General features: G+C 39.2%; 2 protein-coding genes and 1 pseudogene across 2 annotated transcripts; all 3 read right to left on the reverse strand.

Moving 5' to 3' along the window:
* Positions 1-2,826: 2,826 nt before the first annotated feature.
* On the reverse strand, positions 2,827-3,616 carry LOC110317961 (annotated as a pseudogene).
* A 3,097-nt stretch (positions 3,617-6,713) lies between these two features.
* On the reverse strand, positions 6,714-7,643 carry LOC110318930 (olfactory receptor 4X1-like). Its single transcript, XM_021194277.1, has one exon. The coding sequence runs from the start codon at positions 7,641-7,643 to the stop codon at positions 6,714-6,716; it is 930 nt and encodes a 309-aa protein (XP_021049936.1).
* Positions 7,644-15,075: 7,432 nt separating this feature from the next.
* On the reverse strand, positions 15,076-16,076 carry LOC110318472 (olfactory receptor 4X2-like). Its single transcript, XM_021193546.1, has one exon. It carries the CDS (start codon positions 16,059-16,061, stop codon positions 15,132-15,134), a length of 930 nt encoding a protein of 309 aa, XP_021049205.1. The 5' UTR covers positions 16,062-16,076; the 3' UTR covers positions 15,076-15,131.
* Positions 16,077-26,168: the final 10,092 nt, after the last annotated feature.

Raw genomic sequence — 26,168 nt, forward strand, 5'->3', positions numbered from 1 at the left:
ATAGGGAACTTTCGGGATAGCATTTGAAATGTAAATAATGAAAATAATAATATATAAATTTTTAAAAAATGAAGTGAATATAATTTACCAAATGCATACATGCTAAAATCTTTGAAAACTGCCAAGTAATGCCCTTTTATCTCAACCACTTTTATGAGTAATTTCTAAATGCAAAGATCTAAAGAGATGTAAGAATCCAGGAGCATATATCTCATTTAGTTGTCACCATCAGTTCATTAATGATAAAACAACTGTTGATTTTTCTTTTGTGGTGACAGCATGTTTGTTAATTTTTTTTTTTAATTGAAGTTTTTTTTTTTTTTTTAATGGAAGAAGACCCACAAAGCTCAAGCCTGGAATCATCATTAGAAATTCATTTCTTTGCCTTCCAAAAGTAGAAATTTAAATGTATTCATTCTGAGGCTGAAGTCCTTAAGTGGGAAACTAGAGAGAGGCATTGGGGATACAATTGACTGCTAAGAGAAAGGAGAAGCTGCAGGAAACATAGAAGTTAGAGAGAGAGATGAAGAAGACTGGGAGAGAGACCAGGACTTGAAGGGACGGGACACCAAAGGACGACAGGAACAAAGACTATAAGCTTTACACAGGATGCTTCCATCAGAGGAGCAGAGAAAGGATTGCACAGAGAAATTGCACACTTCATCTGCAACTTCTTAGTTCTTGATACATCATGGACAACTTATAGCAGTACCAACCAGAAGGGTTTTGTGGTTTTCTAACACAAAAAAAATTTATCTTTGAGAAGCTGTCATACAAACTGAATTTTACTGTTGAATTCTCTGATATGTTAGATGGAACTCTCACTACATTCTTACTCTCAAAAAAAAAAAACCACCACTTCCTAATGTGATAGAGAATATATGTGAGCATGGGATTTTTTCTCAAAAATTAATGTCATTTTATTTTACTATATGTTATAATGCCCCTTGGGAGTGTCTACCATAAAATTTCAACTTTGTTTTAGAAAGTAATAGTGTGAATTACACACAAAAGTCCAACAATATAAAGCTAACAATGTATTTCACACACCCCAAAAACTTTGAAATCCTAAACACAAGCAGGATTATATATCACATTAGCACTTTCTTCTCATGTCAGAAAGTTGGTCTTACACACAGTTCTCCACATTATACTATGCTACACATAGCACCATGTTCACTTAAGTAGCTGCAACTTGCTAATGAATAATCTTCTTTCTGAATGAACAGTTTAAAAAGAAACTTCAGCTTTAGGCATTTTGATGAATGAATGTACAAAGGAGCCTCAAAACTGCCACATGTTATTTCCTGGGGCACCTTAGACAGGTTTCCCAAAACCAGTCATTACCAAAAGCTGAATCTTACTATAATCTTCCAAGGAACAAGTATCCTTAATGGTGGTCATGTAATTTAATTATCTGCAAATCATAAAAGAAACAATTATGTGTGTTCACGATGCTTTCTTTAGAAATCCCTATGGAGATACTAAGGATTCTTCTGGTTGAGGAGCGTTTAAACAGCAGGCTATAAAATGTTATTCAAGATTTACATGGTACCTGTTATTCTCTAATGGTTTAAAAAATGGAGTTTCAGGGATGTGGTCTTACATATGCACTTTTTGGTAATAACCATGAGTCATTTCAACAAAATGTGTATTATTTAACATTTATAAAACAAAAAAATATAGTTTTTCTCACATAATATATCATTAGAGTTTCCCTTCCCTCTACTAGTCCCAATTCCTACCCACCTATCCTCTTATCCAGATCTACCGTTCTTCAGACTCTCATTAGAAAATAGGCAAGATACTAAGGGATAATAATAAATAAAACAAAAACTAAACGACAAAACAAGCAACTAGAAGGAAATCAACCCCTGAAAAGATAAAAAGAAACAGATATGGATGCAGAAACCCACTCATTTGCAAACTCAGGAATCTCATGAAAACATTTAACTGAAAGCTATCAAACATCTGGGGAAAAAAACACGTAGCATAAAAAGGGTGAAAAAAAAAATATATATATATATATGAGACAAAAAAATTTTAAAGAAGAAAAATAAATGTTGGCACAACATTATGAGAGAAGAAAACTCAAAAGATTCCATTGAGTTCATTAAAAAGTCTGCAATCTTCCTTACTCTTCATACTTTTAAAAAGTGAAAGTGAGTAACGTTGCAGAATATCCTTCATTTCTATTTTCTCTTCAATTACCAAATAATTATATTTAGGTTATATATTTTGTTAAGACTAGCACAGTAATAGTGTTGCATGTCACTGAAACACATCATATGAGGAGCTGTGCTAATCATTTTACTTCACTGCTAGTGATACTCATTTGGGGCAATTATTTAAGAGTGGTAAAGAAGGTATATGTTTCCTTTTGTAATTAACAAGTGTCTGTCAAGACACAGTGAGAGAAGTCACTAACTTATTTATTTCTCAGCCAAAAATAAATAAATATTCTTTTAAATTAATTATTTGTTTTATCAAGAGTACACTTATAAGACAAATTGTTCAAATTAATCCTATGAAGAAAAATATTTCTGCCCTATGTCTTAATAAAATTTTCATAGAAAGTACATCTAAATCAAAATAAGTATTGTCTAATATTCTGCTGCAAATATTTACTATAGTATTATGGATAGTGGTAAGAGTACGATCTAAAATACCTAATTATGTAACAGTATTTTTCTAACAGGAACTACTTTACAAGTGTTTTAGAAGAGATTTATCAGTTACAATAATGCTAGATGAGCAGTTCTTCCTCTCAATGCCCATCAGTTTGGACTCAGCACCATTCCAGTCCCAACAGCCAATATCCAGACTCTATTTCTCATCTACTTTCATTGTCCTGAACCATAGACCCTTCATGGCTTTCTTCACTTCTACATTTCTCAGGGAGTAGATGAGAGGATTGAGCAGGGGAGTTATCACTGTGTAGAACACAGCTATCATCTTGTCTACAGGTAGGGTATCAGAAGGCCTCAAATAGATGAAGACACATGGACCAAACAACAATATAACCACAGTGAAATGGGACCCACAGGTGGACAGGGCTTTGCGCCATCCCTCAGCACTCTGGGTTCTCAGGTGGAACAAGATGACAGCATAGGATGCTAAGAGAAACACAAAGCTGATCACAGAGTGTTCCCCCGTTGGCAACAATCAGTAAGCCAATGAGGAAGGTGTCTGAGCAGGCAAGTTTAAGCACAGGAAGCACATCACAGAAATAATGGTCAATGACATTGGGGCCACAGAAGGGCAAAGGGAGAAGGAGAAGGACCTGGGCAAGGGAATGCACAAAGCCTCCCATCCATGCTGTTCCCACGAGGACTGCACACACATTTCGGTTCATGATGCTACTGTAGTGCAGGGGCTTGAAGATGGCCACATAGCGGTCATAGGCCGTCACTGTGAGCAGGAAAATCTCAGCAACACCAACGAAGTGGATAAAGAAAAGCTGTGTCATGCAGCCCCATACAGATATGGATTTCTTTTCAGCTAGGAGATCCAAGACGGGAGCTGGGAAGTGACTCAGTGAAGTGCTTGCAGTGCCAACATAAGGACCAGAGTTCAAGCTCTCTGAAACCCAAGCTAAAACTAAAACAGCACACATCTGTAATTCCAACACTAGGGTAGGAAAAGGTAGAGCCTTGGAGCTCAATGGTCAGTCACTCTTGCAAAAGCCATCAGCTCCAGTTCAGTGAAGGAACCTGACTTGACAAAAAAGATAGCAACTGAGGAGGTTTACGAACACTGACTTCTGCTTTCCACGGGTACAGATATTCATGTATCTTGGCCATAGGCCAGGTGGGATAATACAGAGAGGTGAAGGAAGTCTGGAAGAACCTGTGTGCACAGTCACACTTTACCATCCGTTTAAAAAGTTCAATACCTACCTCAGTCGCCTATGGATTCACTCTGGTCCAGATCTATGTTCCCCCTTTCAATAGTTCTATCTGAATCCTTGTGTCATGAAACAACCCCTTAACAGATATCTAATCTTCTGGAGCCCTCCCTTTGAGCTGTCAAATCACTAAGAAATAAATATTTGTGTTTGAGCTATTTCAAACTAGTATTCTTGTTGTGGCATCTCAAGCATCCTAAGGTACATACACTTTAAACTGGGAAAAGTAGTCATGGTGGTACAAGTATTGACAAGGATCTACAGCAATATAATCTTGCAAACCATTGTTAGTTGGAGTGAATATTTATTCAGTCAGTTTTTAAAGCAATTAAGCAAATATTCAATAACAATTTTACACTGAACTATATATGCTAGAGAAACCTTTCTCATGTAAGATAATGCTTACACAAGAACCTATATATTAAAAAATAGAGAAACAACCAATACACATAAGAAAAATGGTGAAATGATTTTAATATATTCACTCAACAAATTATATTAGCAAATGTAAAAACTTAACACTAAAGACATTTGAAAATTCCACATGGAAACCTACTACTGTAGAAGCAGCTTAAAATACATATATCATACGCATACACATATACATAATATACATTACATAATACATATATATTTATATATGCATACATTTATTTTTTAAAACATAAAAGAAGTCACACTATACCAGCTACCAAATAAAAAGCCAATTGCTGTGTATGGGTAACCTCTTTATGAGTTGCTGCTTAGTAAGGTCCCATTGGCCCCACCCCAAACATTACAAGTTATTGTCATTACATTAGTTATCTTCCAGACTAGATAGTAAAACTCTGTTACTGAAGACACCAAATACTCGTCATGAAGTGGGGAAAATTTTTTCCTGACATGGAAGTTTTATCCCTGCAAGCTAGCTTCTACAGTACTATAAGATACAATGCACTCTTACTGGCATGACAGGGATGGGGGAAAGTGTAATGGTCTTACTCAGTTGTGACCCCCCCAAAAGCTACAATAACCACTACCTTTCCAAGATTTGCTCATTGGTGGCGTAAATGTAAACAACCATCTTCTGTTTGAACTTAAGAAACACTCCACAAGATGGAGCTCATTCCTGGTATCACTTACATAACAAAAAGCTAGGTAGGTCATAGGCCTTGGGGAGGGACCTATGTTAAATAGGCATAGTATTGGACTATTCATTAAGTACTTCTTTTCTAAATATTTGTCTAATGCCCACAGATGTAGGTGTATTCCTCACCCCTCATGAAGGAAACTTCTCTTGGCAACAGGTAGAGACAATTACAGAAAACCACAACCAAGCAAAATTCAGAGTTGCAAAACACAGTTTCAACTCATATATCTACAACACAACAATCTAAGGCTCGGGAATCATTGTAGAAGGGAGATCTGAAAGATTGTATGAGCTAGAGGAACAGAAATTCTGCTATAAGATTGTCTCCTAGAAATGTCAGAAGCTATGTCCTTGAATTCTCACCATCATGGCATCCTAAACATAACCTGAACAAAGATGACTCTAGTATATACACTAGCATGGAACAGGGAAGGCTCAGTAGACCCCAACCCTAGACAAAGCACTGCATGCACGTAGGATTTGATAAGAGTGAGAGAAATAATCTTTCCACAAGAAGGGCACACCAATTGGTTATCCAAAACCAAATGGTCAGCCTGAAAACATATAAAAACAAGTAGCATTATAAAAAAGACTGTATTAATGCATTTTAGAATAAGTGTGTCTGTGTGTTTGTGTGTGTATGTAGCAACAAGAAAATGAGGCCATACATTTAAAAAGATAGTGGGGTATGTCACTACATAGGAAGGTTTGAAATGGAGAAAGTATTATTAAAAAGCAGTGCTAAGACAATATTAACTAAGATTTCACTGACTTTTACCAATCTGCTTTTGACAGTGGACCCAGAATTATTCTTTTTCAGGTACTGATGTACTCTGAAAGAGAACTTTTTTCATTTTTTCACAACTACTGATTTATAGACCCAGAAGAAACTGCCTTTGGAGTCACGGATTTCTCTCTCTCTCTCTCTCTCTCTCTCTCTCTCTCTCTCTCTCTCTCTCTCTCTCTCTCTCTCATCTCTCTCATTTTACTACTACAATAGTGAAGGGGGTGAAAGCATTTCACATGGTCCCGGTCCTAGTCACACATTTGTGCCACTGACTAATCTTTGTTGAATGTAATTGAATGTAATACTTCTAGTCAATTATTCACAGATACTTAGAACCTGTGGTATTTGTTTATTATTTCATATATATTCATTCATTTAACACAATTTTGTTGTTTTCTCAAGGATTTGAATTTTGTTTATATTATATTACTATAAAACTTTCAGGTTAAGCATGTGCATGGAAACTCTCAGCTTTTAAGATAATATTTCTGTAGCATATATATCATCTATTAATTGCTATCATTGTTTCATCTTCAATAACTGGCATTTATTCATTCATTCATTTAATCAGTAAATATTAATAACAACAAAGTTCCAAGCAATGAGCACTGCCACCCCCTTCTTTATCTTCCTCCTCAACTTTTCCAGACTGACTTGGGGTTCTGAAGTTGTTCACTTTCTCCAGACTTGCCAATCTACCACAAGGCCACTATGGCACTAGACTATCTCTCTTTCTCCATTCTAGAGATCTTTACTCTTTTTTTTATTGTCAGAAAGATGAGGAAATGGAAATGTCAAAAAAAAGGCACTGTCAAACAAAGTAGAGACTGAGTGGGACTTGAGGTACCCCCAACCTCCCATCTCTATTGTCTGTCTTTTGCTTACATTTTCTATTTCTCTTCCCAAGTCACCTTCCTCCCCACGAGTCTCCTCATGGCATTTTTCACCTCAGTGTTTCTGAAAGAGTAAATAATGGGGTTCAAGAGAGGTGTGACAACTGTATAAAACACAGCCACAACCTTGTCTACAGGGAAGGTGATACAGGGTCTCATGTAGACAAAAGAGCAGGGTATAAAAAACAGACCCACCACAGCCAGGTGAGAGGCACAAGTAGAGAGTGCCCTACGTCGTCCTTCTGCTGTTTGGCTCCTCAGAGAATTCAGAATGATCACATAAGAAGCCAAGAGCACTGCAAAGCTGATCACTGAGATGGAGCCACCATTGATGATGACTAATAGGCTAATGAGGAAGGTGTCTGAGCAAGCCAGCTTCAACACCGGGTGTACATCACAGAAGTAGTGGTTAATGATGTTGGGGCCACAAAATGGCAGCTGGAAAATGAGGAAGGTTTGTCCAGCAGAATGCAGCAAACCCCCACTCCATGCTGCCCCCACCAGGAGGCCACACACTCTTCGGTTCATGATAGTGACATAGTGCAAGGGCTTGCAGATGGCCACATAGCGGTCAAAGGCCATCACTGTCAGAAGGAAGATTTCAGTGCCACCGAAGAAATGAAGGAAAAATATTTGTGTAATGCAACCCTGGAGGGAAATGACTTTCCTCTTGAGCAAAGAGTCAAAGATGAGTTTTGGGGCTGTGACAGAACAGTAGCAGACTTCTACGAATGACAAGTAGCTGAGGAAGAAATACATGGGGGAAGAAAGACCTTTGCTGGCCACGATAGTCACCACAATAAGGCCATTGCCCAGGACAATGGCTGTGTACATCAGGAGAAACATCACAAAGATGGCCTTCTGCACATGCTGATTCTGGGATAAGCCCAAGAAAATTATTTCTGTAACATTGCTTGCAGCTGCCATGCTTCTGGGAGCAATTTCTAAGAGCCTAGAATCATAGAAAGCAAAATCAGAATTCCCTCAGAATTGATGAAAGGCATCTTCCTTGGACTTTGTAGCTTATTCTCAGGCTACAATTTGACTTTGTAGTAATATAAGTACATAGAAATTCCTAGATTCTATCCTCACAAATGGGAAGAAGCTATGCATGATGCACTCCAAAAGGAAATTAGAGATTATTTTGGAGATAAGAAACATGAGACTTAGGTTCAGCCACATACCCAAAGTCACAAATTTCATACTTGGACTGTTGTTTGCAGTCTTCAAAATGTCTGTCTGAATCTCCTACTCATAATGACTTTACTGATGATATAGCCCCATCTATATTGGGAAATCAATGCTGTCTAGTGAGTGATAGAACTTCTCAACTCTAATCATTCTACAATTGGTAAAACTTACCAGGCTCCTGAGCTTGTACATGATAAAAGCAAAGTATAAAGTATTAGAGCAATAGTTGACTATACTTTTATTTACCTTATCACACAGTTCATGGCATCTGTGAAAGTGGGTTCCCTAAAGTACTCTAGCAGTGGACACAGGTAGACCACCTTTAGGAGTTTAGTTAGCACCACCTTTAGGAATCTAATATCCTAAGATTCTGGTACAAGAATCTCTCACCAACTCATTCACAGAAGTGGCAGGAATATGTGGTATGTGTGGAGGTAAGAGGGAACTCCCAGGTGAAATTCCTCAGAGGTGCCATCTGTATTTTTTTTTTTTTTTTTTTTGAGAGTGTTTCTCACTGGGTCATGGGGCTTGGAAATCCTCCTAGGCTGACTGGCCAGCAGCTCTGAGGTAGTCTCCTATCTCTGCCTCCTCAGCACTTTGCTTAGAATGAAGCACCATCACATCTTGTTTGTAACATGGTTGCTGGGGATTAAATTCTCGACCCCAATCTTGCATGGCAATCATTTAACCAACTAACCCATCTTCCCCACCCTGGTTTTGTTTGGGTTAGGTTATATTGAATTAGGTTGGCTTTAACTTAAAATTAATAATATGCAAGGTATCTGTATAATGTAATCATCTTAAAAAGTTAAAAGCTAAATGGATTTGAAGTAGAACAACAATAAAGTAGCCAACATCTTCTAAGAAGAAATTTTTTTAAAAAAATTGAGAGAATTCCATAATGTGATCATCAGAGAAGCTAAACATAGACAACAATCATGACATTATTAAGTTTACATAATTTTAATTTTAAATTCTTATTTATAGCCAGGTGTGGTGGCGCACGCCTTTAATCCCAGCACTCGGGAGGCAGAGGCAGGCAGATTTCTGAGTTCAAGGCCAGCCTGGTCTATAGAGCGAGTTCCAGGACAACCAGGGCTATACAGAGAAACCTTATCTTGAAAAACCAAAAGAAAAAAATTGTTATTTATTAGAGATACAATAAAAGACTCTTAAAGATAAGTGCACATTCTTTTCAGACAGTAAACTACTTAGACATCTGTAGGATTTAAAGCTAATTAAACATTAGAGATAAGCATAGAAGCTTAAATTAAACTGATCCAGTAAACAACTTCCTTGAAAACCTTACAGATCATCCAGATGATTCTAGCACCTACTTTGTGACATCCTGTGTGACATTTCCTATCTAAGAACCTCATGTACTGGTCAGTTTTAAAATATGACATTGACTCAGCTGCCCTGGTCCACTGTTTCCTCTCTCCTAGTTTTTCCCCAAAGATATATCACAGGAAGGTTAGATAAATCAGACGCATGAGCCTCTTCCTCCACTTTCTTTTATTCAATAATCACAAGCTGTTGTTTTGGAAGGATATTCTTGGGTTTCTCATCCTACTGAGGGAAATTCTCGAACAAGGAATCTCATGGCAAATAACATGGAACTTGGATGAAATGAGGTATCACACCTTCTGCTCAAGAGTATGTTATTCACCCACACCTCCTCTGGTGCTGACCCAAATCTGGCTCCATTCTGGAGGCTGACCAGAAAGAAAGAAGAGAACCATTTCTAGTGGGGTTGGGGGGGAGGGGGGAAAGCAAATCCAAACAAAAAAGAAAATTTTAAATAACAGTAAGAAAATTAACAATGACTGTGATCCTATCCCAGTGGCCCACTTGTCAGTGTTATAATGCCTACTAAGGCAGCTTGTCTCCACAGCTTAGTGGTCCTGACAGAGAAAGCATATTTCTGGAGTCAGATAGGTTTGTTGCCAGGAGAAATCACCTTTGTAAGATTTTTATTGAGGACCAAAGAGCTTATCATCAGCACTTAGCCACCAAGAATTAGCTAAAACTGACATGTTTGACGTAGATTCGTCAGGTCTCCCCAGCAAAACTGTAAGTTTTTTTAAAGCACTTAGAGAATGGCTTCTATCCTCTGTAGCACTCTACACAGAACAGTATATAATAGTAAGTCGTTTGGTGTGATCCCTGAGTCCTCTGTCTATTACTAAATAGTTTAGGAAGCCACCGCAACAACGAAGGAGTTCTGGAAACTGACCAGAGTCTCAAAGCACCTGATCTGTTTGAAGATAACTCCAAGCACACCCCAAGAGAGACTTAGTGACTGAACTTACCTTGGAAATATTTAGTTGCTTTGATTCTTAATTTTATTTTCCAGATCTTTTATATTCTGAAAATGAGGTAATTTTCACAGTCACTCCAAGAAAAAATTAACAATGAAAATTTATTTCATTATTTAATGAAAATTTATTTCATTAACCATATCTGAAAGCAAAGTAGGCAGAGAAATATGTAATGCATGTTAGTGTTTATGAGTCTAAAACTTGGAGATCTTGGTTCAAGATTATTTTTCAGAAAATGTGGGTTTATCTCTCTTTTTCTTTATGTAGTGCTGTGGCTAATAACTAATGTCTTTATGGGGGCTCACAGAGCCTGAACTACCAACCAAAGATTATGCTTGGGTTAGACATAGGAGGACCCTACACCTATGTAGCAGGTGTGAAGCTTGGTCTTCACATAGATCCCCTAACAAATGGAATGTGGGCTGTCTCTGACTCTATTGCCTGCCTTTGGATCCCTTTCCCTGAGCTGGGATGCCTCGTCTGGCCTCAGAGGGAGAACATGCACTTAGTCCTACTGTGACTTGATGTGCCAGGACAGGCTCACATCCATGGAGCAGGGGACCAGCCCTTCTCTGAAAGGAAAAGGAGGAGGGGTGGGGATGAGAAATGGACTTAGAGGGGGGCTATGATCATGAGGTGAAGTGAATAGATAGATTAGATAGATAGATTAGATAGATAGATAGATAGATAGATAGATAGATAGATAGATAGATAGATAGATAGATAGATAGACAGATAGACAGATAGGTTGATAACAAAATGTCTCATTATGCTACATAAGCACTCAACCCCTGCATCCTATCTCCAGACCCAAAATTCAGAGTTCTACATAGGCTTATCTCAATTCAGGGTCAGATGAGCTTAATACCTTTATGTCATCTGGAAAATGCCAAGAATGAGAAAGTCTTAGACAGTGCCTTTGAATTTGTTAAATGAATATTTCAAAAAAAAAGTAACTGTTAGTTTCAAAAATTAACAGTACAAATTATTCTCAGCTAGCCATGTTACCAGAAGCTCACATAAAAATGACTGACTATAGGATCATCTCTGAGTCAAGGTGCAAGCTGACTCTCACTCTGTAATTTAGCCAGACAGGAAACACTCTAACAAAAAGATATCTAAGGCCATCCTGTCAGCTGATAGAGAGCGAATCTGAGAAAGGCTCTCTGTTTGTGGAAGCGTGTGAAGCAGGGATACCAACAATGAAGTCAGACAATGTAGGGAAAGGGTCAGCTGCTCAGATGGTAGTGTGCTTACCTACCATGCAGAAAGCTCCAGCATCGCATAAGACTGGGTCTTGTGTCACATGCCTATAATACCAGGACCTGAACTTGGTGGCAGGAAGATCAGAAGTTCAAGATCATCCTCGGCTACCTACAGCATACAAAACCAGACTTGGATACGTGAGACCTTGTTAGAGATTGAAGAGAGGAAGAGAAAAAGGAAGCAAGAGAAGGAGTGTACCAGTGTGTGAAAGTACACACCCTAGTGTTTGTCCATCCATGGAAAAGCCAAGTGAATGCAACAGACTCAAAATCTGCTCCACCAAAAGGGAGCAGATATCATTAATGCTGCCAACTACAGCTCTTAACTATCATCTCATTAGGAAAGAGACAAAAAAATATAATAGTAGTGTTCTACTTGAAATCTATAAAAAGCAAGTTGGAAATGTTTGCTCACCAAGGATCTTTAAGGTGTGAGAGATAAAAATTTAGATCAGAGAGCTGAATTCCCTGAGTGTTCCCTGTCTGGGGAGTTTCTGAGAACAGCAAAAGTCAATTTCTCATTTGCTTTCTTCAGGGTTAAGAGATCTCTTTATAATTAATCTAATTAGAAAGTCAAGCTTTACACTTGCCCCTCATGATTAGCCCCTGTTGATATGGCCCCAAAGGTCTTCCTTCCTCTGGTCTCAGGTTAGTGATAAAGAAGAATCCAACAACACAAGCCACTAGGACATCCTCAAGAGGCTCCAAGTGTCCTCTCCTGGCCTCTCACATCTCAATGTGTCCATGGTATCAATGAGTTCCAGGAAAAGTATGGTCAAAGAAACCCAAGCCACATCACACACTTGCTTTCACTACCTCTGAGTCATGGAATGGTTTTTGAGCTCATCTTGTCCGCCTTGTTCATTGTAAAGATGAGAGCATAACCAATGGAGAAATGGTAGAACAACTACCCCTGCTCTCTTTACAACTCTGACATCTGTTATAGGAGTTTTCCAGTTGTTCATTCATAAAATTATCAGCATTTTCTAACAAATTCTCAGAACATGATGATGGGGCATCAGAAAAACTAGAGCTCCCTAACTGCAAGGTGTAATTTCCAAAGCAACAGTCTACTGCATTTGCATTTCTTTATCTTTTTGCTTTTCAATGGCTCATATAGGGAAAAGTAACATCCTCCCACAGCAACAAGCATTTCTATTTGACAAATTAAACAACTAGTATTGAGAAAGGTGAGGAAAATTGTTCAAACTTATACAACTCATAAATGATTCTATTGAATCAATAGGTGTGGTGGAACCTACCCACCCACTATGTGAGAAACAGATCAGTCTACAACATGTACCTCCCATTATCTGCTTTTTCATAGTTCTGAGAATTATAAACCAAAGGTCATCACCTCCTCCCATCAGCATTCCACTATACTGCATGAAAACTAAAATTCAATTTTCAAAGCTACAGAAAAAAATATTCATTATTCAAGGAAATTTGCTAATCCTTCTATATTTTTATATTAACAAAGACCCTCATTTATCACTTCCAAAATAAATAACACTAATTTATGTGACAGACAGCATTTCTTGACTTCCCAATAAAATATCATCCTGAGTGAGGTAACACAGTCACAAAAGAACACACATGATATGCACTCACTGATAAGTGGATATTAGCCCAGAATCTCAGAATACCCAAGATACAATTTGCAAACCACTTGAAACTCAAGAAGCAGGAAGACCAAAGAGTGGATACTTCAATCCTTTATAGAAGGGGGAACAAAATACCCATGGAAGAGTACAGAGTCAAAGTTTGGAGCAGAGACTGAAGGACTGACCATCCAGAAACTGCCCCCCTGGGGATCCATCCCATAAACAGCCACCAAACGCAGACACTGTTGCAGATACAAGAGTTTGCTGACAGGATCCAGATATTGCTGTCTCCTGAGAGGCTCTGCCAGTGTTCACAGCCATCCATTGGACTTAGCACAGGGTCCCCAATGAAGGAGCTAGAGAAAGTATCCAAGGAGCTGAAGGGGTTTGCAGCCCCATAGGAGGAACAACAATATGAACTAACAAGTATCCCCAGAGCTCCCTGGGACTAAACCACCAATCAAAGAAAACACATGGTGGGACTCATGGCTCTAGCTAAATATGTAGCAGAGGATGGCCTAGTTGGTCATTAATGGGAGGAGAGACCCTTGGTCCTGTGAAGTCCCCAGTATAGGGGAATGCCAGGAAGCAGGAGTGGATGGGTTGGGGAGCAGGGGAGGGGAGAGGGGATAAGGGATTTTCAGAGGGGAAACTAGGAAAGGGGATAACATTTGAAATGTAAATAAAGAGAATATCTAATAAAAAAGTTTTAAAAAAAAGAAAAGAAAAAATGATTGAAAGTCCACAATATAAGCTTGGAAGGGATTTTGTAAGTACACCAAGGCTGATAGAATGGAATGAAGATCTACAACCAAAGCTTGAATTCTTCTTGTCTCTACACACAGGTACACACACATGTATACACACCACTGAGTACTTAATGAGGTTCAATTGCTCTGAAAGTAAGAAGGCATCTCACTAATTTACTTATATTTACATTACATTTATACTATATGATATGTGGTATATGTAACATATCATGTACCATATTGTATATTATATATCACATGTTACATACAACATACTATGAATTATAACAGATTATTTTGTTATATATTACCTGTCTCATGTTACATGTATATTATGTTATATGTTACAAGTTTATATATCATATACATTATTATATATTACATATAACGTATTATATTACACATATATTTTTAAAATATATTTTAAATATGATAAATGTTTTTAAAGAAAGAAATAAGTTGTTGGCACAACATAATGAGAGATGAAAACTCAAAAGATGCCCCAGAGTTCATTTTTTTGTCAGCGTCTACTGCTCACCATGCAGCTGATCCTTAAGAGTAGTTTGAAGGGGAAACAACTTTTCAGTCATTCTTGCTCTTTACACTTCTGAACAGCAAATGCCAGTAATGCTGCAGAACATCCTTCACTTCGATTTTCTGTTAACCTGCTATACAATTATACTTAGGCTATATGTTTTTGTAAGAGTAGCACAATAATGGTGTTGTTGTGTCTCTGCAGTACAGCATATGCGGAGTTGTGTCCCATCAAATTATCACATCTATAGTGATGTTCATTGTGAGAAATTGTATAAAAGGTGTTTAAGAAGGTGCATGTTCCCTTTTATATTTAAAAAGCACCTGTCAAGATGTAGTAAGATAGCTTATTAACTCTTATTTCTCAGCCAGAACAAATAAATAGTCTCTTAAATTAAGAACTTGTTTCTATCAAGAGTGCATTTGTAAGAAAAATTGTTCAAATTAACACTATGGAGCAAAAATACTTCTGTCCCATGTCATAGTTAAATTACCATAGTGAATATAACCCAAAATATGTATAGTCTAATATTCTGCTGTAAATACTTGCCAAAGTATTATGGGTAGTAGTAAGAATGCACACAATTTAAAACAGCTAATTATATAACAATATTTTCATAACAGGGCTTAATTTACAAGTATTTTAGAAGATATTTATCAGCTACAATAATGCTAAATGAGCAGGCCTTCCCTCAGTGTCCATCAGTTTGGACTCAGCACCATTCCAAACACAATAGCCAATATCCAGACTCTATTTCTCATCTACTTTCATTGTCCTGAACCATAGACTCTTCATGGCTTTCTTCACTTCCGCATTTCTCAGGGAGTAGATGAGAGGATTGAGCAGGGGAGTTATCACTGTGTAGAACACAGCTATCATCTTGTCTACAGGTAGGGTATCAGAAGGCCTCAAATAGATGAAGACACATGGACCAAAGAACAATATAACCACAGTGACATGGGATCCACAGGTGGACAAAGCTTTGCGCCGTCCCTCAGCACTCTGAGTTCTCAGATGGAACAAGATGACCACATAGGATGCTAAGAGGACCACAAAGCTTATCACAGACAATGTTCCCCCATTGACAACAATCAGCAGACCAATGAGGAAGGTGTCTGAGCAGGCAAGTTTAAGCACAGGAAGCAAGTCACAGAAATAATGGTCAATGATATTGGGGCCACAAAAGGGCAAAGGAAAGATGAGAAGTATTTGGGCAAAGGAATGCACAAAGCCTCCCATCCATGCTGTTACCACAAGGACAGCACACACCTGTTGGTTCATGATACTAGTATAGTGCAGGGGCTTGCAGATGGCCACATAGCGGTCATAGGCCATCACTGTGAGCAGGAAAATTTCAGTGCCACCAAAGAAGTGCATGAAGAAAAGCTGTGTCATGCAGCCCCATATAGATATGGATTTTTTTTCAGCTAGGAGATCCAAGATGAGTTTGGGAGCTGTTGTGGAGGAGTAGCAGATCTCTACAAAGGAGAGGTATCCAAGGAAGAAGTACATGGGGGAGCCAAGACTTCTGCTGGCTACCACAGTGACCACCATGAGAAGATTCCCAAGCACAATGGCCATGTACAAGAGCAGAAATACCACAAAGCAAACTCTCTGCACCTCTTGATTGGAAGAGAGTCCCAGAAAAAGGAACTCAGTCGCATTGTGTATGTCAGCCATGAGGGAGCAAGATGGGTGGTACAATCTGAAATGATACAGAATTCATGAAATAAGTAATTTAAATAAAATCTTTTTCAGGAATACTTAAATTAAGTATTAAAAGATAAGGAGTTAATAATTATAATAAAAGCATACCAAGGAGACAGAGAAAATCTGAGTGCATTGTATATGACTGTAATTGTGGAGAAAACAACTAAACGTAAAGCTGAAGACAGATATATAAAGGGGTATTAAGGACTTTGAACTTCACCTACAGTCAAAAAGGAATCATTAAGAATGTCTCAGCCCATGATCAAATGACGTTGCTGCAGAGTGAAGAGTGGTAACCACTCATAAACTCAAAAAAAGTCTACTCATTGTTCAACAAGAGGCAGACAGGAGAGTGTCAATATATCCAAGGTAGGTAATTTTCTCATACATTTGACATCTTTACTGTACTTTCCACTAAAGATTTCCTTCTTTGCTTTTCTCTTGACTCATTTTCTTGTCTTAGTTTATGGGGTAGAGTGTATTCTTCAATATCTCACATATCCATTAGTGCCTTCAGAAGACAGGTCCATGATACACCTCCCTTGACATTCAACATCCCTTAAGAGAACCACAAACTTGTACACAGTCATAGTCTGTGACCTTCATTCTGTTTCTCCTCCAAATCCATACAGTCTATACACATCTACTTGATGACACCATCATGATCCAGCCCATGCTCAATTTTCTTCTTTGCTGGCATGCTCATTTCCTCCAAGCTTACACATCCAGTGTCAGTGGTCTGTCATCCTTTTAAAGTACCCACTCATGCTCTGGGTCATCCTTACCTAGAGACATCTATCTATCTCCTCAGGAAATCATCCAGACTGCCATTGCCACTGACTGACTTGAAATTATCCTAGTATATGACAGACAATTCCAAAGTAGTTGAGAACTGTATGCATCCCCAGAGGCTCTCCTACAGCAAGACTCCGGGGCACCTGAGGGTAGGAGCCAGATGACTTCCATTCATACCACAAAGTTCCCCTCCCTCAGACTGGTGAGATGATTTACTTTCCTACAGGCCAAAGGGGACACACTAGTACAAACACAGAATCAAAAAGAAGGTGAGGAACAAAACCATTTATGAAGGAAAATACTGCTCACAAGCCAGACTCCTGTCCTCACACATTCATGTTTTCTATGGTGAAAATTCTTAGATCTCTAGAAAGTTCTTCAACTTCTTAAAGGCTAATATTCTAACTTATACAATGCAGAGAACACGTACTTCAGGAATTGAGACCATAAGTCCCTATCCAGTTTCCTGATACAAGTTAAGTTCTCTTCATCTGACTCCTTGTTTTCTTTTCTCAGCAATAAGAACTGCACAACCTCCCACATCCATAGGTCCTCACAGCCAGTGGTCCCTCTTACCTCACAACATTTTAGAATCACAGCATTTACCACACTGAATAACAATTATCTATGTAGTCATCTGTCTAGCTGTAGTGTGAGCTTCCTTAAGGCATAGGCTGTTCCTTCCTCATCACTTCCCAGTCAGTACTTTATGCATCTCATAAGGCACCACTCCCTTTTCTTTCAAAATACATTCAGTTATTACATATGAAAGAAGCTCCTAAAGACAAAACTAAGGCCACAGCAGAGTTCATGTAATTTTGCTGCTCTGAACACACAGATGCAAAAAAACAGTCTCCGAACTTGTGCTGTTTCTCTCTGAGCCAATGGATAAACACTAAGCCAACTATTACCTACCCCTGCCTCCCTGGAGTAGTAGGATAGATCTGCTCCCCTTTGCAGTTTTAGACTTAAGACCTCAAATCTACCTGATTTTTAAGTAAAAGAAAAGCAGACTTGCCTTCCAGATGTGCCATAGAGATCTGAGCACTCAGACAGCTCAGCCTTAAGTTCCTGCTGCCTAGAAAACATCTAAGGAGAGGACATGATCAGATGAGAGGAAAAGGTCCCCAGAGAGCTCTACGTCTCTCTCCTTCCTAACAAGACATGCCTCATGGGAAGCAGGGCTTCAAAAGCCTCTATAGAGAACATTAGAAATCAGAGACAAATGCAAATCAGTTGAACTCACCCAGTTTTCACAGACCACTGACCCACAGGGATCATTAACAGATGAGAATTAACCCACCCATCATAAGTTTAATCTGCTGGCTTCACATAAAATGACACTATTGATCAGAGTGGCCCAAGGATTAGGGAACATGTATGTCAGGAATTTGGAAAAGGACATCTATTATCTGGTGAAAAAAAGAAAATCAAACTGACATAATAGTATAAAACAAAGGCCAGAAGTCAGGAGTGGCTCTACCTTTAAGAAGTCTGGTTCTGTCTAAAAGTCTTTTCCCATATTCCAACCTAGTAGAGAGAAAAACTGCCAATGACATTAAGAAAGTATTGGCCTCTGTGGTAGCAGGCAGAGGAGAATTACCCACGAGATCCCTCAAGCCCCGATTGTCTAGCTCTGGCCTTACTCTCTGGTCTGGAGGAGTTTGGGGGCCCTGCAAGAGCATAATGCCTTCCTGTGGAAACAATCATAGGCCTCAAAACTAACCAGCTTGGAACATTGCCTGACCAATCATTCTAGTTGGATTTGCCTGTCACCCCAGCTGACTAAGACACAATCTACACAGTAGAGCCCACCTGAAGCATAGACTGCAGAGTGGGGTCTACCTGAGGCATAGTCAGCAGAGAATGGTACCATGATTTTCATTGTCAGGCACATGATTTACACCACCTTCCTGAGAAGTCCTGATGCCATCAGGATTGTCCAGCCAACACCAGGAAAAACCAGATGACTAAAGTACAGTGTAAGAACACAGTCAACAAGACCCAGGGCCATATGGCACCACCAGAGCCCAGCTATCCAGCTACAACAAACCCTGGAAAGCCTAATGAAACCAAAGCACAGAAGATCTTAAATTCAGTCTTATAAAGGTGATAGAGAAAAAAGAGGGGATGGGAGTTGGGGATTTAGCTCAGTGGTAGAGCAAAAGTCCTGGGTTTGGTCCTCAGCTCTGAAAAAAAAAAAAAGGTGATAGAGGCCTTGCTTGAGGCCTTTAAAGAAGACAAGAATAAACCCCATATGGAAAAATACATTCAAACAGGTAGAGGTATTAAAAGAGGAAGCAAATAAATATAAAGAAATACAGGTAAATACAATCTACAATCTACCAGGTGAAGGATATAAATAAAATTGTCCAAGACCTGAAAAGGGAAATGGAAGCAATAAATAAAACACAAACTAAGCCAATCCTGAAGATGGAAAAGCTAGGAAAGAAAACAGGAACTACACACATAAGCATCAACAATAGAATACAGGAGATGGAAGAGAGAATCTCTGGTGTAGAAGATATGATAGAAGAAATCAATATATCAGTCAAAGTAAATGCAAAATCTAAAAAGTTGACACAAAGCATCCCAGAAATATGAGACACTATGAAAATACCAAACCTAAGAATAATAGGAATAGAAGATTTCCAGCCCAAAGGCCCAGAACAAAACTTCAACAAAATCATAGATGAAATTTTCCCTAACCTAAAGATAAAGATGCCTATAAAGGTTCAAGAAGCTTACAGAACACCAAATAGAATGGATCAGAAAGAAAATCCTCCTATCACATAATAATCAAAACACTAACTATACAGATCAAAGAAAGAATTTTAAAAGCAGCAAGGGGAAAAGGCCAAGTAACATATAAAGGGAGACCTATTAGAGTTACACCTGAATTCTCATCTGAGACTCTAAAAGCTATAAGGGCCTGGGTAGAGATCCTGCAGATCCTAAGAGACCACAGATGTCAGCCCAGATTACTATACCCAACAAAACTTTCAATCACCGTAGATAAAGAAATCAAGATATTCCACGATAAAATCAAATTTAAACAATATCTTACCATTAATCCAGCCCTACAGAAGATACTAGAAGGAAAGTTCCAACCGAATGAAGCAAACTATACTCAAGAAAACACAAGAAATTAATAATTTCACACCATTAAACCCAATAGAGGAGAAACATGCACACACACACACACACACACAGCAACATGAAAACAACAGGAAGTGACAAACATTAGTCAAAAATATTTCTCAACATCAAGAGATGCAATTCCCCAGTAAAAAGACACAGGCTAACAAAATGAATGTGTAAAAAAAAATCCATCATTCTGCCCTTTACAAGAAATACATCTCAGCAACAAAGACAGTCATAATCTCAGTACAAAGGGCTAGAAACTGGAAAGCTTCTGTAAGACAAAGGATACTGTCAATAGGACAGAGGGGTAGCCTATAGCCACAGACTGGGAAGATCATTATCTTCACTAACCTTGCATCTGAGAGATGGCTAATATCCAAAACATATAAAGAACTCAAGAAGCTAACCTCCAAAAGACCAAATAACCCAACTGAAAATTGGGTACAGAGTTAAACAAAGAATTCTCAACAGAAAAATGTTGAATGACCGAGAAGCAGTTAAATGTTCAACCCCCTTAGTCATCAGGGAAATGGAAATCAAAACAACCCTGAGATTCTACCACATACCAATCAGAATGGCTAAGATCAGAAACATGAGGGATAGCACATGCTGGCAATGATGTGGAGAAAGAGGAACTGTAGTGTTTCCGCCTGCACGCTGACCGGCACCTGCCTGTGTGGGCAGAAAACACCTTGGGGTGGGTTCGTACTGCAGAGCTAATCTTCCTGAAATAAGATGACCTGCAAGAAAGATTATTATGATTTATTGATTACACGCGGGAGAACCCAACCCTCCCACACGTGGTGTCCCATTGTCCATTGTCTCTGCTGAGTGTCCCTCTCAGAGCTGCATGGCGCAATGCTCCATGTCCCAATGGCGGAATGGTGTGGTCCGGTCCTTCCACGCTGTGTCCAGAAGGCGGGTCCAATCGAGTAGGCGTGACGACATTGGTGGTTGGTCCGGGCGANGAGTGGGCGTTGACAGTGGGCGGTCCGAGGACGCTGTGTTCCAGCCGTTCTGCTGTACTCNGGCTGATCTGGGGAGCGACCCCCAGCGTGCCTGTAAGAGGCACGACACCGTTTAGAGGGAGGACCCAACAAGGAACACTCCTCCAATGCTGGAGGGATTGCAACCTGGTTTAACCATTCTGGAAATCAATCTGGTGGTTCCTCAGAAAATTAGAAACAGTTCTACTTGAAGACCCAGCTATTCCACTCCTGGACATATAACCAAATGACACTTCACCATACCCCAAGGACAAGTGCTCCATTATGTTCAGCTTTATTTGTAATAACCAGAAACTAGAAGCAACCCAGATATCCCTCAACTGAAGAATGGATACAGAATATGTGGTAAATTTATACAGTGGAATACTACTCAACTAAAACAAGGACATCGTGAATTTTGTTGGCAAATGGATGGAACTAGAAAATATCATCCTGAGTGAGGTAACCCAGACCCAAAATGACATGCATACTATATACTCAATGATAAGTGGATATTAGCCAAAAAGTTAAGAATACCCATGATACACCCCACAGCGAAGAACTTAAACAAGTAGGAAGGCCCAAGTGAAGATGCTTCAATCTTGTTGTCTTAGTCACATCATGGTTTCTATTCCTGCACAAACATCATGACCAAGAAGCAAGTTGAGTAGGAAAGGTTTTATTCAGCTTACACTTCCCCATTGCTGTTCACCACCAAAGGAAGTCAGGACTGGAACTCAAGCAGATCAGGAAGCAGGAGTTGATGCAGAGGCCATGGAGGAATGTTCCTTACTGACTTGCTTCCTCTGCCTTGCTCAGCTTGCTTTTTTATAAAACCCAGGGATGGCACCACCCACAATGGGCCCTCCTTCCTTGATCGCTAATTGAGAAAATGCCTTACGACTGGATCTCATGGAGGTGTTTCCTCATTTGAAGCTCCTTTCTCTGTGATAACTCCAGCTTGTGTCAAGTTGACACATAAAACCAGTCAGTACACCCATTTAGAAGGAGGAACAAAATAATCATGGGAGGCAGAGGGAAGAAGGAACCTGGGTGGAAAGGGGGGGAGCTGGAGGAAAGGGGGCCAGGATCAGGCATGGAAAGAGATTAAAAAAGAGGATCAGAGAGCCAGGAGAATGAATGGAAATATGCAGCTGCTGGGAGTTGGGGGGGGGGGAATCTCTAGGAACTCCCAGAGACCTGAGATAAGGGAGGCTCACAGGAGTCAATGCAGTTAACCTTAGCTGAAATGCCCAACTAACATTGGGGATACAGAACCTAAAGAGACTACATCCATTAGCCAGACAGGATCCCTAGTGTAGAGATGGGGACACCAACTCATCTACAAATTTTTTGAATCAAAATTGGTTCTGTCTAAAAGAAATGCAGAGACAATGATGGAGCAGAGACTTAAGGAATGTCTAAGCAGTGACCAGCCCATGATGACTCATCACATCGACAGGCACCAATCCTTCACACTATTAATGATACTATGTTGTGATTGCACACTGGAGCCTAGCATAGCAGCCCTCTGACAGACTCTCCCCAGCAGCTGACTGAGACAGATGCAGATACCCATAAACAAACATCAGACAGATTTCAGGGATCCCTATGGAAGAGTTAGGGGAAGGATTGAAGGCCTTCAAGAAGATGGTAAATCCCACAGGAAAACCAACAGTGTCAACTAACCTAGTCTCCTTGCAGCTCCCAGAGACTAAGCCACTAACCAAAGAGCACACACAGGTTGGTCCAAGACCCCTGCATATATGTAGCAGACAGCTGACTCAGGACAGGACGTGCCTAACCCTGCAGAGACTTGATGTACCAGGGTTGGGGGATATCCTTTTCCCTTACTGCTTTTAATATTCTTTCTCTGTTTTGTACATTTGGTGTTTTGACTATTATGTGATAGGAGGAATTTCTTTTCTGGTCAAATCTATTTGGAGTTCTGTAGGTGCCATGGACCAGGCTCGTTGGGCCCTCCTCAATCCATGTGAATCAGAGTCTGGAACAGATGGGCATAGAGTTGGCAGAAATTGGGTTGACAAAAGAGAGAGAGAGAAAGAGAGAGAGAGAGAGAGAGAGAGAGTTGGGTCTGAATGTAATTTGTCAAATAGAGCATCAAACTTTTTATACAGAAGAATAACAAGAAACCAGGTGATCACATCCACTAAGTTACAGTGACACAAAACAAAAGGAATGTATACATCAAAAGATGGCGGGGGACCAGGCCGCTGTTTACCACTAAGAAAGGAGCCAGGTGTAATGCTAGTCTGTTGTTAAGCCCACTACCAGGGGTTCTTAGTAAATGCCTGATTGTGCTGTTCCTTTGGGCCTAGTGAAGAAACCAGTCTCAGGGGGAATTCCCAAACACTTTCATGGTTAACCCACCTATTTGCTAGGCCATTGTGTATTCCCTTGTTTGGGTGAGACTCGGCTACTGTCCTAAGTAATCACTCTGCAGACTAGCCCTGAACTATCCTAGCTCCATTCTTTGTAATATCTAATTAGTTTCACTGTCTCTACTAGAAGTAAATTTGAATGTTACTGAATAGGTAACCTTCTCACTGAATTCCTACTGAATTCCAAGCTAATCGGCTTCAAGGATTTTCTAGGACGTTGGAACACTGGTAGAGGCTCACCTATGTTAAAATTCAATCTTTAAAGGCACTTATAATGCTGAGAGAGAGCATACACCATACTAACGTGGGGACAGAGTTTGAGTATACGGGCTATGAGAATGCCAAGGTTCCAGGAGGCTGAGTTTCCTTGAAGCTCTTTGCCTTGTGACTGCCTCCAGGCCTTTTGACCCCAACAAGCAGACTTCACTGGAGTGGGCATAGCATGTAGGCTTCTTGTATGTTCATGGGCATCTCTTTCTTTAGGTTAGGGAAGTTTTCTTCTATAATTTTGTTGAAGATCTTTACTAACCCTTTAAGTTGGGAATCTTCACTCTCTTCTATACCTATTATCCTTAGGTTTTGTCTTCTTAATGTGTCCTGCATTTCCTGGATGTTTCTGGTTAGGACCTTTTTGCTTTTCACATTTTCTTTGATTGTTGTGTCAATGTTTTCTATGGAATCTTCTGCACCTGAGATTCTCTCCTCTTTCTCTTGTAGTCTGTTGGTGATGCTTGCATCTATGACTCCTGATCTCTTTCCTAGGTTTTCTAACTCCAGAGTTGTATCCCTTTGTGATTTCTTTATTGTTTCTATTTCCAATTTTAGAACCTGGATTGTCTTGTTCAATTCCTGCACCTGTTTGGCTGTGTTTTCCTGTAATTCTTTAAGGGATTTTTGTGGTTTCTCTTTAAGGGCTTCTAGCTGTTTGCAGGTGTTTTCCCATATTTCTTTAAAGGAGTTATTTATGTCCTTCTTACAGTCCTCTACCATCTTCATGAGATGTGATTTTAAATCAGAGTATTGCTTTTCTGGTATGTTGGGGTATCCAGGGCCGCTGTGGTGGGAGAACAGGTAGCCTTGGTTTCTTTTGCTTGTATTCTTGCCCTTGCCTCTCACCATCTGGTTATTTCTGGTGTTAGCTGGTCTTGCGGTCTCTGACCATGGCTTGTCCTTCCTGCAAACCTGTGTGTCAGTACTCCTGGGAGACCAGTTCTCTCTGGAAAGAGTTTGGGTATAGAGAGCTGTGGCACAGAGTCAGCTCCGGGGTGCAGATGGAAACCAGAAGGATCCTGTTCCAGGCTGACCCTCCATTCCTGTGTCACCAACAGTTTCTTAATCTTGTTTATTTCCTTAGAGAACTATATTTGAGATTTATTAGTTCTTTGTAATATTTTATTTCTGTTTCATTAATTTTTATCTGGTGTTTTTTTAATTTTTGCTGCCAACTGGGCTTAAATTTGGTTTAAATTATTGAGTGTCATCATTAAATTATGTATTTGTACTTTTTCTGATTTTTTTAAATGTAGGCACTTAGAACTATAAATTTTCCTAAAAGAAATGCTTTCAATGTGTCCCTTAATTTTGTTGTATTGTGTTTTTATTTTCATTTACTTCAAGGAAGATTTTATTTCTTTTTTGGTTTTTTTTTTCTTTGACCCACTCATTATTCAGTAATAAGTTGTTTAATTTCCTGGACTGAGTGTATTTTACTACAAGGTTTTTGTTTTGTTTTGTTTTGTTTTGTTTTTTTGGCTGTCAACTTAAGTTTTACTGTGGTCAGATAGGATACAAGGAGTGGGTTTAAATCTTTTTGATTTGTAAAAATTTGTTTTGTGTCCCAGATATGGTCTATTTTTAAAACAAACTTCCATGTGCTGCTGAGTAGAATGTGCATTTTTCAGTGCTTGGGTGGGATATTCTGCAGATATCTGTTAAGTGAATTTGATGTATGATGTCAATTAATTCTGGTGTTTAGTTTTTCTTCAGATGACCTATCTACTAAGAAAAGTGTGATATTGAAACCCCCTTTTATTGGTGGATTGATGTTAATCTGCATTTTAATTCCAATAGTGGAATTTTTATAAAATTGGGATTCCCCAGAGTATGTAGCATATATGTTTTGGATAATAATATTTTCTTCATTAACTGTTCTCTTGATTGGGATGAAAAGTCTTTATTCTCTTCTGATTAGTTTTAGTTTGAAGTCCATCTTGTCAGATTCTGAGGATATCAAAACCTGCTTGTTCTCTGGGCCCTTTTGAGCCAAGTGCTTTTGTCTATCCTTTTACTTGTGTTGTTGTGTCTGTCCTTAAAACAAAGGTGCATTTCTTGCAAGCAACAGATTAATGGATTTTGTTTCTTGATCCATTCAGTCAGGCTGTGTCTTTTGGTTAGAGAATTGCAGTCATTGATATTTGTGATGATTTGAATGAGAATGACTTCCATTGACTCACATATTTGAAAGTTTAGTCACCAGGGAGTAGGCCTGTTCGAGAATTATTACGATATAGAGCCTTGTTAGAGTAGATATGGTCTTGTTAAAGGAGGTGTGTCACTTGGAGTGGGCTAGAGGTTTCCAAAGTCAATATTATGCCCAGTCTCTTTTTCTACCTGCTGCTGAAGTCTAGTATATAAAGCTCTCAGATATTGTCCTACAGCCATGCCTGTCTCCTTCCTGCCATGATGAAGATGGACTAATTCCCTAAAACTGTAGGCAAGCTCCCAAATTAAATACTGGCTTTTTTTTTTTT

Source organism: Mus pahari, chromosome 3 (assembly GCF_900095145.1).
Source record: "Mus pahari chromosome 3, PAHARI_EIJ_v1.1, whole genome shotgun sequence".
Classification (NCBI taxonomy): domain Eukaryota; kingdom Metazoa; phylum Chordata; class Mammalia; order Rodentia; family Muridae; genus Mus; species Mus pahari.

Bases quoted from the DNA above. Each gene is read 5' to 3' on its own strand.
- LOC110318472 (XM_021193546.1), bottom strand. From the start codon at position 16,061: ATGGCTGACATACACAATGCGACTGAGTTCCTTTTTCTGGGACTCTCT.
- LOC110318930 (XM_021194277.1), bottom strand. From the start codon at position 7,643: ATGGCAGCTGCAAGCAATGTTACAGAAATAATTTTCTTGGGCTTATCC.